The sequence below is a fragment of the Mizuhopecten yessoensis genome, unplaced genomic scaffold (genome assembly GCF_002113885.1).
Source record: "Mizuhopecten yessoensis strain PY_sf001 unplaced genomic scaffold, ASM211388v2 scaffold10603, whole genome shotgun sequence".
Lineage (NCBI taxonomy): Eukaryota > Metazoa > Mollusca > Bivalvia > Pectinida > Pectinidae > Mizuhopecten > Mizuhopecten yessoensis.
In genome coordinates, this window is record NW_018408629.1 from 1,538,552 (window position 1) to 1,552,905 (window position 14,354).

A 14,354-nucleotide genomic window follows, 5' to 3' on the forward strand; every position below is an offset into this window, starting at 1 on the left:
AACTAAGTTCATCTGTGTTCAAACTCAGACAAAGATACTAGCGAGCTTAATAGTTTTAGATATTTATTCATAACATAAACAGCGCTAGCATTTCTGTCGATTCCATTTCAGCTTAACCGGCTATCCGGAAGAATACATGCACCGTACTAACTGCTACGGCAGTTATTTTCTCCTTTGAATACTGCCCACCTGCAATAATGATTCCGTAACGTACTCCTTGCGCTATCTTTTGACCATTTGTCAACTTTTCGTTTCGTAGCTGACACGGTACAACACTTTTCTTTCGCTTACTTCACACGGCCAGTCATTTTGTTTACAAAGAAATGGTGTGCTATGCGCATGCGCTAATAGAGGGAAATCCCTAACAAAACGTTGGTCAGACAGGTAGAAATACCGATGATTTTCTTAGATTTAATCATTTTTATGAATCTATTTCAGCCAAATCCGATTGTTATTTTCCATAAGGAGTTTCACTTGATATGTTTATGTAGTATTTGAAAAAAAGGCAAAAAATAAAGTTACTTCACCGTGATGCCCCTTTAAATACAGATAACTAAATGTAAATATAGAACAAATGTCACTCCAAGTCCCGATATTTCGGCCACCTGGCCTTCTTCAAGAGCGAAAGTCAACAGTCGTTTCTTGCATATTCGGAGGTACAGGAAATGACGTACAAATGTATGACGGCACAATGACTCGTTGAGTCTATGACGTCATAAAAGCACACTGTCAGAAACACAAAACGTCAATAGTTTATAGAGTTGGGATATTCTGCCAACTTTATGTTGTCCGCCTTTGTAAACTACTAAAATGTATGCACACACATGTATATAAATATTATACAGCCATGCTATTTGCCATATTGTAAGCTGCTAATGTACTGTTAAATGAATGCCAATACATGTAGTTTATAATTTATATTATCTGACCAGGATGCTAATTTATAAATATTCATACTTTATACAGCATTATTCCGCCATCTTTTTATCACTGCTGTTGTTAGCTACTTATATATAATTATATCATGTAATATTATATTACCTGGGTATAGTTTTTAGCATGGAGATACTAAGCCAAGTTTTAATTGTTTTTTTCATTGGTAAGTACCGGTAATGTTAATAATGAATAAACTTACTCTGGAAATAATTATCTTTCCTGAAATGTTGTTTTCAGAAATTATTATAAATATATATTTTCCCCCATTTGACAAATAATTGTTGTTTATAAAAATGATTGATACAAATTATTATCATATTCTTTCTACATAATGATCATCTTGTAATTGTTACAGTTGTGTACAACCAAGAATTGTCGCAGTTTTGTGAAGGAGAAAAACACTTACGTCATTATGCGTGAATTCCACAAGTGGGAGGAACACGAGGACAACTTCCACGCCCTCATGAACTTGATTGACATGCTGATCTCAGATGAGCCACAGCAAGGTATGGAGGACCTCAACACTGTTGACATACCACAGGATATTGAGGAAAAGTTTTTGAAACAGGACAAACAGCGTGAAGAAATGGAGACATCAGACCAAAAGTAGTTCATGGATTGAAGTGGAGATGGAGAGAGGACCCTATGAAACCACTGTGTGGCATTAGAAACCTCCAAAATAGTCTACATGTCATCTTTTCTCTCCTACCATTTTCGGGAAAAGAGTAGGCCCAACTAAACCATTGCATGGCATAAAAGACTTCCAAAAAGGGTGTACATCTTTTTTCCCCAAACTTTTTACCATGAAATTTTTCTACATAGGTAAAATAATCATATTGTGTTAATAAGCTAAAGCAAAACCCTGAATGTCAATACCGTAGTAAGTCACGGATACATACAGCAGTTCATGGAATGGATGTGAACTGTAGTTCATGTAAAGTCGAACATGAAATTCATGAATTTGTGAATGTAATATAGTTTATGGACTAAAAACAAAGGTTTTAATAGGACAACTTTCTATTGTCATTCAAACTGTGTATCACTTATATTGATCATGAAAAGGAAGAGCCAATGCCAATAGTCTTGTTATTGTATTGATCAAGTCTGTTCATCCTCAATTTAGATACGAAGTGGCATGCAGAGTGTCCCTCCATTATACATAGGCCTTGGGTGGTGATGGGTCACAAACTGGGATGGAGATTTCCAGGTTCATTAGATGGTGATAGTCGACTGGGATAGAGATTTCCAGGTTCATTAGATGGTGATGGTCGACCATTTCCAGCAGTCATGGCTTCATCAGGACATTGTATTTACAGTCCTGATGAAGCCGTACCTGGTGAAACCGTTGGACAAGCAATATCTACTAAACCCTTAAAAGATCTCCATTCTGGCTTGTTGTGACCCATCATCACATGATGCCTAAATATTGTATCAGAGGTATTTCTTTTGGAGTCACTGCAAGAGTAACCATATCATTAGTGAATTCAAAGCCCTTATCACTATTTGTAGCAAACGTGAGCCCTATGCTTTCTTGCTGTATGATTTCAAAGTAATTTAATTGTATAAAATGTTTTTATGCACTTTGTTAAAGCAGCAATATTAGTGTTAAAGATGCAATATTTGTGATCAACTTACTTGATGTATTTCATTTATTGGAAGTGAATGTTTTGCACATTAGGACAGGAAATTGGACATACATTGTATTTCTTACAATAAGGAACAATTAAAAATCAATCAAACAAAACTTGATTTGTTGTGTTTATTTGAGATATTTTGGCACTTCCGTCATCATACCATAAATCATAAAAAAGTGATTTCTCAATACACTTAAAAAATTGTTGTCATCTGAAAGGGTTTTTCCAGTAAAATCCTCACATATAGAGTTGCATTTGTCACATGAATGCCACTGTTTTTCTACCACACCATCACATACATATTTATATGTTCTAGATGTGTAATAACAGATATTCAGTTATAAACAAACATTCCCTGCCTGATAGACACCAGCCAGAGCTCAATTTCTGGATTTAGAGATTTTCTAGAGATTTCTGACACATTTCTTGCAATGTATTAGTTTAAAAGTGGTTCTTTTTAAAATTTGTCATTTTAAACGCAGAATTCTCCGCCATAAGCCTCTTCAGACGTCTAGTGTTATTTGACCAAACAGCACTATGTATCAGTGGATTCTGGCATAGTACCAGATTTTGGTATTTTCAAGAGAGCTGAAACATCTTCGAACCATTCTGTTCTGTGTCTAGGTTCATTCCTGCTTTTCCTGATGGGAGTCTGTGTGATCATATCTTTAATTTGACCTTGACCCTAACCCAGTTTTATGCAATGTTGTGTCACGTAACAGGAGGCCATGCTGCTTCTAGCTCGAAGTGGTTAGCTTTGGGTATCCACTGGCTGTAGGCATCAAATAGATCTGAAAAATGAGGTAAATTAAAACAAGTTAGTTTGTATACAAATGTTTTTTTACAAAACCAACCTGAACAAGACCACCTCATGCAAGTACCTGTCTATAAAGGGCAGTTATTTCATTCCAGGTTTGTCCATTGTACTTGAACCTCTGCATAGAGACAACAGATTGTCCAGTACATGCATATAGATGAGTATGTTGTATCAATGGATAGTTTCTATAGATAGGTGGTCCATCTACTTTATAGGCAGTTCTAAATGTTCCCCTTTTTCAGGAAATTATTTTTACCAGGATTACAAATTTGCAATCTTGAAGAGGTGGTTTCAAGACACAATTCTTAACATCCAGTAAAATATCTACTTCTACAGAGTTCTTGAAGATATGAGGTATAAGAATTTTTATTCTGTGTCACGTGTTTACACAAGTATAACATTAGTTCTGTAGACCTATATCTGTGATGGACAATTAAAGATTTTTTTTTTTTTTTTTTTCACTGCCGTGTACATACAGGATAATATTTGTGTGTGTCAACATAACATAATAATCAAATTTCGGCATTAATGTTTATGTACTACATTTATGCAAAAATATCATTCATATGAAAATAACTTCCTACCCAGTACACGAATAATTTCTATAAATAGGTGTCCAGATTGTCTAGATATTGAGCATCAGTACTAACATGTTGGCTGTGTCTTCCACTTGCTGAGAAGGGTATCCCTGCAGTCCACTCCCTCACCAGCCAGACACTTCAGTAGAACTTCTGTTCTAGGCTGTAACCTAGCAACATATCACACCAAAAATGAGGCTATGATATATTTTGGTAAAACTTCTAACAAATGTACTGTCAACACAATGGGTCAAACTATTTCTTGATAACTAGTTTACTGATGATAGCTTCAGAGATGATTTTTGCAGAGTTTTCATCTAAAAGATAAATCATACATTGGGCCTACTACAGGCTGTAAATTAATTTATTTGTATTTTATTTTTTATCAAAAACCGATTTTCACACATTTAACTTTTTCCACATGTTATTCTAGGAAAAGTCAAATCAAATTTGTCTACTACAATGTACTAAAAAATATTATCCAAATGTCATTTCTCTCATAAACTGTTAAGTGAGAGGAGTTGTCTTGTATTTTTGGTACAATATGTAATCACAATGTTTTTCTACCTAAGACTGCCAGTAGGTAGGTACTCACTTTGCCCAAGTCTTGACCATAGTTGAGGGAGATGACAACAGCATGGTGGTGAATTTAGCAAGGCCAGGTATGACTTTACCCTCCAGTAAGAACCGTGCAAACCATTTGTACTTTTCCAGTGTGAGAGGGTACTCCATTTCTATAGCAGGAAGCCCCCAGGTACACCGACTAAACGTACTCGTCATATGACACATCACCTCCCCTTTCGTCTCATCAAATTCTGGAGCTGGGTCATCGAGTGGCTTGGAAAATGTGCAATGTGAAGGACAAAAGATGGGTAACCACTCCGCCTCCATGGCTACCAGTCCTGGAAACGAAAGACAGGAAAAGGTCAACCAAGGTCACATGAAGGTAACACAAGGTCACATGAAGGTCACCCAATATCACTCCATATCTTTTTAAGATTTCACAAAGTCACATTATTGGAGCTTAACGTCACACAAGGACATTACTTCAAGAAGCAAACACTGGATAGAAATTTTTAGAGGCAGTACTTTTTTTCTCCATTTTCACACTTATCCAACATGGAAGCAAATATTTCCATTGAAGTTACACTATATAGCAAAGATCTCAAAATTGCAAATTCAACAATGCATGAATCTGTGCATTTTAACATAAATGCAAAAATTACAGTGCACCATATCAGAGCTTAAAACAATAGATTTATCATCACAATTACATAAGCCCCTTTCGTATATTCAGTTCAACCGGTTTATCTGTTTTTAAATGTAACATTTTAAGGTATAAACCCTGACGAAACTGGGAATGTTCATGCAGGCCTTGCAAGGTTTTGTAAAGACTCGCCTGAAAGCAGCATCAGATTACTAGGTCTGACCTTATTTCATAAGCGAACAACTCTGGTCCAACCGGTTCAACCGCTTGGATCGCGATAATCAAAGGCAGCCATAAAGCAGTACAACTTCATGATTGAAATATCACCACAGAACACAACACTGCTATACCTTTCATATACAGCCTAGACGTTTCCTCAATACGCTGGTAAACAAGTAGCTGGGGATTTTGTCTGTACAGTACAGAGGAAGGATGAATAAATAACGGCTCTTCTAACTCCGCACACTACAAAGGAGAAAATACGTCAAAGGTCAAATATAAATAACATATTCAATCAGTTAATGCTGTCCTACTATAATTGGCAGAACACTCGTCCTTGAGCTCTTACAAAATATTCTTATTCAACATATCCCCATTTAGCACATTATTTTCGCTGCCTTGATATAATAGCAAAAGCTTGGCAAAATTTAAAAAAAAATGTTAATAATGGCATCTTCAATAATACAAGAAGCAAGAATCATCCCTCTTTCCTGCCATCACTTATCCAGATGTCCCAAATATTTCTGCAGTCCCACTATCAAGCCAGTGTTAATCTGGTTTTTCCCAGTATTAAGCCACCACTATGAGCCACAAGTTTTCCCACTATATATCTAGCCACCACTAAGCCTATGGTCCCACTATCCAGCCACCACTACTCCAGTTTCCCCAGTATCCTGCAAGTGTTTATGGAGGCAGTGTTTCTGTTTGATATGGAAGTGTCCCAGTAATAAACCTTTTTTCATAATCTAGACAATACAGGAAAGGAAGCTGGATTAATAAGGCTCAGCTGTAGTATGACATTTTCTATGAAATATTTCCATAATTTTACAGACCTGATAAGCATATTTCAACTTTTTGGCTTCATCGTCTGCTCCTGGTGGAGGGTCGGGGTACTTTCTGTAGAAAAACACCAAAGAAACAATGAAATAATCTTTTAAAAAACTCTGAACTAACACAGTATTCAGGCTTTGAAAAATAAATGTACACTAAATGATATTTACAACATACAGGAAGCTAATATTACATAATGTAGGGAACATGTTATCATCACCTTTATACAGAACATATTATACAGAATAATACTGACATGCAAATGATTTTGGTGACCTTTTCTATTATAACATGATTTTTTTGCATCTGTAATTCAGTTTCAATGATAATGTTTGGCTGTAAGTAATTAAAATTTCACTGTTCTTTCTCACTAGTGAAACACATAATATATGGTATATGTTTTTTTTACCTGGCTACATGGTAACCGAAGCCTGCTAGGATACACTCGTGAAACACTTGAATGGTATATGTTTTTCTTACCTGGCTACATGGTCACCAAGGCCCGCTAGGATACACTCGTGAAACACTTAAATGGTAAATGTTTTTCTTTACTGGCTACATGGTCACTGAGGCCCGCTAGGATACACTCGTGAAACACTTCAATGGTATATGTTTTTCTTACCTGGCTACATGGTCACCGAGGCCCGCTAGGATAATCTGTCTCAGCAGTTTGGACTGGAGGTCATTCGGTGGGTCAAGTTTGGGATCAACACAAAGGTTAGCACCTGGTATCACAGTATTTACTGTAATGGTCGCAAATAAAAGGCAAAAATTATTAGAACAGAAATTCACAGAAGATAATTATGAGCAACAAATTTGTTTTAATCACTAGATTTTCCTGCTATTTTTATTTAAAGTGAAAACATATTGTATAAATTGATCCTAACACCAGAGATGATGTTTACAAAATGAGAACAAATATTGGCTAGTATATCAAAAGTATATTTAGTACTGTATTCAAGGGAATTCAAATAACAGGCCTGTTAACTTTTATGACACAGTAATAACTTGCTTAACTATGGACCACTCTCACTGGTCAAGGCCATTAATTTAAGGGTTTATAAAGACCAAAAGATTTCCCATTTGAATAAACTAAAATCTCCACCACAGGGCTATTTGCCATTTTGGGACAACAGGTCAATTATACACCGGACATTTTTTTAGTTGGGCATTTAGCTGACTTGTGCATGTTTATGTAAGTATGTATTCCTGTACCGGAGTTAGTAAGTTGAACACGAAGCTTCCTGACTTCCTTCATGGCCTTAAAGCGTATCCCGTGTTTCTGACAAAACTCCGGAGTACAACCCTGGTATTCACACGACCCTACAGCCTTCAGCAGCACCGTCAGGTCGCCCAGCAACAGTGAATGCCCCTAAAGAAATAGAAATGGAATATACATGCTAGTGCTATATGACAATCAATGTCTAGACAGGTCTTCTGTCACTCTTGTCTGCCTCAAGAGTGTAGTAACATAGCAACAAAGCAAATGTAACAAGACCTAGTGCATATGTGTTCTAAGACAAGGTCAAAGTATAACAGGATCTTATGCAGGTGAAGTATGACCTATTCCAAAAGTGATATCACAGTATATATGTGTATTAACATTTGGTGTAGCAACACCATTCTATATCCTTTCTATGAGGAGGTTCATTTATTTTTGAGGTGTATGCGCATGCATACATCGTCTGAGCACTACTGCTAAGAATGTGTGACTATGTACGTGGAAAACAGTTCTTTAAATATTACTTAAAACTCTTTACCTGACCCTGATTTAAATATGATTATTTTATTCGTTTCAAATATCTTCTATTTATTTAAACAAACGAAAAAGATAGGATAGCTTTATTTCTCATTCCGATTTTGAGTTATAGGAGGAAACATCAATCCTAATTGCTGTATAGATTTTGAAGACCTATTGGTATAACTGCAACATGTGTCGCAGACAAACTTTCCATGGTGTGTGCTTTCTTTATTACTTAAACGGATAAATGTCCTGTATTCAACAGATTTCAATTAGCTGACCAGCAGATGCTACTTTTTAAGATTTAGTATGACAGTTTACTTACATTGCCAGCCCACATCTTTTGAATCTGCTTGAAGTGCTGTAATCTCTTTTTAAATTCATCTTTCTGAAATGAAAGAAATTAAACTGACATCTGAAAATGTTCAAGAATATTATTCATTTTACACATCATACGCTGTAAAATTAATATACATACTTTGGTGGTAATCTGATGCAATTGTTTATGATGCCTCTTGATCTACATTGTTTAATTGAATACAACTATAAAATTTAAGAAACTTGCTGTTTCATTTCAAGATCTGTTGAAGTCAATTACTAAACAGTGGTGGTTAGGCAAGGGATTGCTCTCTGCTTTATAATGATATACATGTACAAGCTTTGAAGGAAATAATCCTGTGCCACTTTTAGAAACTTGGTTTGGAATCAGCCATAGTAGAAAACTTGTCTCAGATGTATTGATGTGTAAATATACTGTCACATGTGTAAATATACTGTCCCGTCAAATACTGACTGCGCTGATCTTAAATAAGTTTGTAAAATACAATAGGGCTGAACTTTCTATTAGTCAATCTCCTAGCTGACCTGATACAGATAGTATCTAAAGACTGATGTCACTACTAGAATCCTAAAATCATAATAAGATGGTTTTGCTACAAAGGCATACATGAATATGTTCCTCTTAACATGATTGGCTGTGATGTCTAGAGCTGTGTTGGTAGGCAGGTATTCAACTTTGGAAGCTGGAACGACATGAGTTGGATCTATAAATAGGATCTTGGCAAACTGTATAGTAAAAACTCGATATAATGCTACTCGTTTCATTTGCCACCTCGTTTACCGCTAACATATTTTAATGTCCTGTTTTCTTGTTTTCATAAGAATTCTTCTACAAATTTCCCTCAATTTATCGCCAAACCCCTTTATTACGCCAAACCTCTCTGGACAAATGGTGGCAGTATCATTAAAATAAAGTTTTGCTGTATTAAAGATTACCTCAAGGCAGCCTTTGATGTCTGCATTTGATTCTTGTCAGTGTGTACACAAACAATAAATAAAACATCACAAGTGATAGTACAATTCCCAGCTGTACACATTCCCCACATATTGAAATCATACGTATCTATGGAATGATCAAGCCATTTCCTGTAAATTCTAATTTCAGTAGCAGCAACTTTGACAAATAATGACAACACTCAAACTGGTTAAAGGTATACTCAAGGCAAACATATGTTTAAAGATTTATGAGGTTTTAATAAATACAGCCGCTACAGAGATTACAAGCCATTTTGTGTAAAAAATGTATTTTAGTAGTAGTGACCGTGACTTTGACCGATGATGTTCATCAAGGCAAATATAACTGTGAAGTTTCAAGGCAATGTGCTGACAAAAGGCATTTAGAGTGGTGATAATGATAGGGTGATGTATTGTAGTAAAATTCTAATTTTAGTACAGTGACCTTGACATTTTTGTCTGATGATGCCCATATTCTTATTTGTTCAAAGTATGTCAAATCAATCATAACTATGAAGTTTCATGATAGTCAATATACACAGGAAACAGCCAACAGAGTGATAACAAAGAAGGTCACATACAAACAGAGAGCTATATCCCCTCAAACTTTGTTGGAAGGGGGATTATATTAATTCTATCAACCATACAGCAAGACTTACCTCCCCCGACTCATCTGGCGGCTGATGTAGCTCCACAAAGACTTCAGCAACAGACAAGGCAGCTACCATGGCAACCACGTAGGGGAGGAGATCATGCTGGTGTCCCAGGGATAACATCTTGGAGTACCTCGGGGACACGGGGAAGTGGGCCATGGCCCTACCAAGGGGTGTGATTTGACTGGGTACCTCCTTACTTTTGTATCGGGACTTTGGACGTGACACAGGTGCGGTCAGAGCTCCTAAAGACACCAGCAATCTCTCTGCAGCCTGCAATAGTGACATGAAATGTTTTTGTAGGAATATATTTAAAACAGAAGACACAATCCCTATTTTTGTGAATTTGTTAACTTTTCACTTGTGATAAAGAGACAGCAAAATTATCTCTTTTTCAAGATGTTATGTTTGCAAAACATAACCCCACATGTTGGTTCCAGGAACAATATCACTGAAGACTAAAACACTACACAAGACACAATTTTTCATGATATGGAAGTCTAAGAGAAACTCATTTGATCAAGACAGACTCAGATTTATCGTATTCCTACATGCATCAAAATTATTTGAGAAATGTGCACTTAATACAGAAGCTGATATTGGTAAAATAGACACATTCTTAAATCACTGTTGGTTTGTAGGTATTTTCTAGAACTTTGACAACAGATTATCAACAGCTTTCTTTCCTTCTCTCTGTACAAGATTTCTCACCTTGATCTGTTCCCAGTCAGGTGGTGTTGGGTAAGGAAAGTTCATGACCTTATCTATGTTCATGTCCTGTAAGCAAAACAACAAAATCTGTTATAAATACTGAAATCTAACTGTCAATAAACATTACAATATATACACAAAGGTACTTAAAAATAACATTCAAGAGCATTTGTTTTCAAAATTAGTTTCAGAGGTAATATCAACTGTGAAGACAAATACATGGAGATATTCATCATCAGAAATAGAGATTTTCAATCACGGCAGACTTTGTTCAGACTGTCTGGAGTGGGACAAACAAATACAACTTCATTTTCTATGTTACAACAGTTACTACAATTGAACTAATAAGGAAATGTATTATTATTTGAAACTTAATTTAAATAACATAAGGAAGGGTAGGCAGAACTGGGATAAAGCCTATTGCTCATAATAATTAACACAACTTTCTCCCACCTCCTCAATATGAAATTTCATTTTCCACTGTATAAACAAATCTTCCTAATAATTTCCTTCTAAAGTCCAAATTTTTTAAAAGATATATTTGATTATGTAAGCAATGAGAAATCCACGATGTTCCAGTGTGAGAAAATTTCTTATGACAGATGATAAATATTCAATGACAAATAAATCAGAGATTTTCAGTCACCTTCATTTGTAAGACTAGGTCATCTACAGGCCGTCTGGTGATTTCTGCTGGGGAGAACTTCTCAAAGTCATGTGTAAACACAGCTGAGGAGTATAGCCTGTAACAGTCATTTGTTTGCAATGAACACAGTTTTTATCTAAATTATTTAAGTTACTGTCGACATTAGAGAGAGTACCGTACATACTTGTGTTTTGTGTGCAGGTACTTTTTGGGTGAACTTTTTTGTTTTGAAATATGAAAAAATATGAATAAAAAAATATTGAGATTTTTTTGGGGGGCAAAAATGTCAAGCTGGACTGATAGCACTAACCAGGTAGGTCACTAATGACGGTAAACTAAATAAACACATTCGTCCAGGTAATTAAATATCGTTAAATCATTAATAACTTATATACATGGTACAATCATTCTTTATTACCTCAATTAAACCTTGGGGTTAATCACTTACATGGTACAATAATGTGTCTATATCACATACCTGTAACAATGTCCAGGCCCCGTACGTCCAGCTCGTCCTGCCCTCTGATTGGCTGAGGCACTGGATGTCCAGGTTATTCGGAATGTAGACACACCTGTCACTTTGTCGTAGAACTTTGTCTTCACCTAAAATTGATCACATTTGTATTACAAAGTCAGACATCTTAAATATACAAAATCAATGTCAGTTTTTTGTCTTGCAGCATTTAATGTACTTGCACTTGGAAGTATTGAATAACCTGTTTATCTCAGATTATTGTCATGGTTCAGTGAAGTTAGATTGTAAATAAAGAAATAATTTTTAATACTAGCTATTTAATGGGTAAGTTTGGAGGTGGTTTCACTTTTTCACTCTACATGGTACACAGAAACTGTGAGCATATTTATATTGAGATGGAAATTATTTTCATTAATACAGGACTGTCATAATACACTTAATATTTTAAATCATCATACACGTATCACCAATTCACATTATTTTTGAAAAACAGATGACTGATATTCTGTTCTTATCAACTATTCACAAGCCCGTTATAAAATATCAATGAAAAATATCACAGTCATTTAGAATGAGTTCACCAATAACTGTTAATTTATTATTTTGTCTTTAATATGCATACTTAATTAATGAAATGCCAACAATACTACTGTATACCTGGACATTTTTGCTGCACTTTAATAATTTTCTACTTATTTGTAATGAGGGCAAATTCATCATTACAGCGAATATAAATACATAGCATTATAATAAACATAGTAATTAATTTTGAAGGGAGTAATTAACACTGGGTGAAAAATTGTTTCCTGCGCAAAGGGGCGAAAGTTGACCCGGGCGAAAATTTCCCAGTATACATTATCTGTTTGAGAAGAAATTTTAATGCAATAAACTGCCTATATACAGCAGACCTAGTGCCACAAATACTACAAACTGGGTGTGGTGCGATAACTGAAAGGCACCTGGTGTGGTTCTTTTGTGTAAATTGTGGATAGAAAATGATAAAATTGAAGAATTAAAACTGAAATTCTCACCTTTCCTGTATCCACCACATATTTGACATTGGGGATGGTGAGGGATGTCTCTGCTACGTTGGTTGCCACGACACACAAACGGTAACCATTGGGGGGTGGAGCAAACACCTGTAAATCACCATTAGATAACCAATCAAATAAAGACCCATGATATTTTACATGAATGTTATATAGCATTACATTATAAACTCAGTATATTTTACAATACTTATGAAAAAATGTTTTTCCAACTTTTATGAATCACAATTGATGGCAAAGATGAATTGATGGAAGTGCAATGAGAGTTACACTAGCATTCAGACAGTTCTCCTGAACCTTTGTAGAACAACATTAATACAGTATGATATACTATTTTTTGTCAGAAGACAAAATGGAGCTGACAGTCAATATGACTTAATTACCTTTGCTTGTCTGTCAGAAGACAACATTGAGTAGAGAGGCAGAACGAACATCGGGTCTGAACACCCACCATCCTCCTGTCAATTACCCAATAACAAAACACACATCTTAGTACCATTCTATATATATATGGCAACTTGGCAAGTGAATATGATACACTAAACCCCAGGATCACAAAACAGTTCAAACAAGTCCAAACTACCATCTTCTTATATTTCTTTTCTCCGGTGTCATATAAAGATGTGAATTTGTAGGGAGTTTTTAATGGAGAAGATTATTTTTTTCAACTTCGATTTAAGGCTGTTTCATGATCCAAGAGAAAGCAGTGAGATAAAAAGTAACATCAAACACAGTTAAACCAGTGATGGTGAGGAATATTGTACTCTTTTTGTGTGATCCCTCATTTTCATGGATTTGCTTATTTTTGCTTTTTTTTTTTATCTGGTGGTTATAACAGAGAGTGCTGAGGTAAGGATGAATTCATTTGGTTATTTTTTCATTTCCAATTTTTGTTGTTTTGTTTGTGAAAATCATTTACTGCAAAACTTAGTACCCCATAAAATCAAACATCTAAACTTTGCTAGAAATGCTGATAGGGTGCAATGACCATTATGAAAATATTTAATGTAAAACTCTTGGCACTATATTTGGCTGAACTATCCATTGAAGAATATTTCTCCTACCCCAAGTATATTATCGTCATCACTCCCGTCTGAAGTTTCATCAAACTCAGCCTCCGAATCACTTCCACCCTCTCGCTCCTCTTCCTCATCTGTGGGCTCAACTGAGTAACTGGAAACAAGGACATATTTATACATATAAGCAGGGACAGTATATAGAGGGGATTGGCAACTCTGCCCCAGACAAGATTCTATAGCACGTCGCTTTTGTGTTTGTTCACCGAACCGCGAAGTCATCGAGAGCCCCTCTCGATCAGCCCGCGCTTGCGCACTAGCGTTAAAATCATGTCACCAATCTCGCCGAGATGGGAGTGTTTTGATAACGGTTAGCCCTGATTGGGACTGTGTATTAGTAGGTCTTCTTTTTATTCCAGGGATAGGGCTATCGTTGCCACTATGTCTAGCCTTTCGGCTGTGTTGGTGGCTATTACAACAAATCACATTTCGTAAAGCACGTTCCAGTGAAAATAATGCTAATATTGACACTTTTTGACACAAAAACA

At 35.8% G+C, this 14,354-nt stretch overlaps 2 protein-coding genes across 3 annotated transcripts in view; one reads left to right on the forward strand and one right to left on the reverse strand.

Moving 5' to 3' along the window:
- LOC110461336 (protein HGH1 homolog) overlaps positions 1 to 1,569 on the forward strand; it is a 7,533-nt gene extending 5,964 nt beyond the window's left edge. For both annotated transcript variants that reach the window (XM_021514773.1, XM_021514772.1), the window contains exon 4: positions 1,292 to 1,569. In XM_021514773.1, the coding sequence (XP_021370448.1) occupies positions 1,292 to 1,546 (255 nt within the window). In that variant the 3' untranslated portion in view covers positions 1,547 to 1,569. The remainder of the gene's footprint in view (positions 1 to 1,291) is intronic.
- Positions 1,570 to 2,681: 1,112 nt separating this feature from the next.
- Positions 2,682 to 14,354, reverse strand: part of LOC110461335 (probable ATP-dependent RNA helicase DHX37) — a 25,391-nt gene continuing 13,718 nt past the window's right edge. Inside the window, exons 13-27 of the mRNA XM_021514771.1 lie at positions 13,855 to 13,963; positions 13,174 to 13,248; positions 12,773 to 12,880; positions 11,745 to 11,869; positions 11,267 to 11,363; positions 10,621 to 10,686; positions 9,916 to 10,182; positions 8,289 to 8,351; positions 7,438 to 7,594; positions 6,845 to 6,965; positions 6,225 to 6,288; positions 5,523 to 5,637; positions 4,561 to 4,867; positions 4,038 to 4,135; positions 2,682 to 3,361 (exon numbers count right to left, since the gene is read on the reverse strand). Of these exons, the coding sequence (XP_021370446.1) occupies positions 3,282 to 3,361; positions 4,038 to 4,135; positions 4,561 to 4,867; positions 5,523 to 5,637; positions 6,225 to 6,288; positions 6,845 to 6,965; positions 7,438 to 7,594; positions 8,289 to 8,351; positions 9,916 to 10,182; positions 10,621 to 10,686; positions 11,267 to 11,363; positions 11,745 to 11,869; positions 12,773 to 12,880; positions 13,174 to 13,248; positions 13,855 to 13,963 (1,852 nt within the window). The 3' untranslated portion in view covers positions 2,682 to 3,281. The remainder of the gene's footprint in view (positions 3,362 to 4,037; positions 4,136 to 4,560; positions 4,868 to 5,522; positions 5,638 to 6,224; positions 6,289 to 6,844; positions 6,966 to 7,437; positions 7,595 to 8,288; positions 8,352 to 9,915; positions 10,183 to 10,620; positions 10,687 to 11,266; positions 11,364 to 11,744; positions 11,870 to 12,772; positions 12,881 to 13,173; positions 13,249 to 13,854; positions 13,964 to 14,354) is intronic.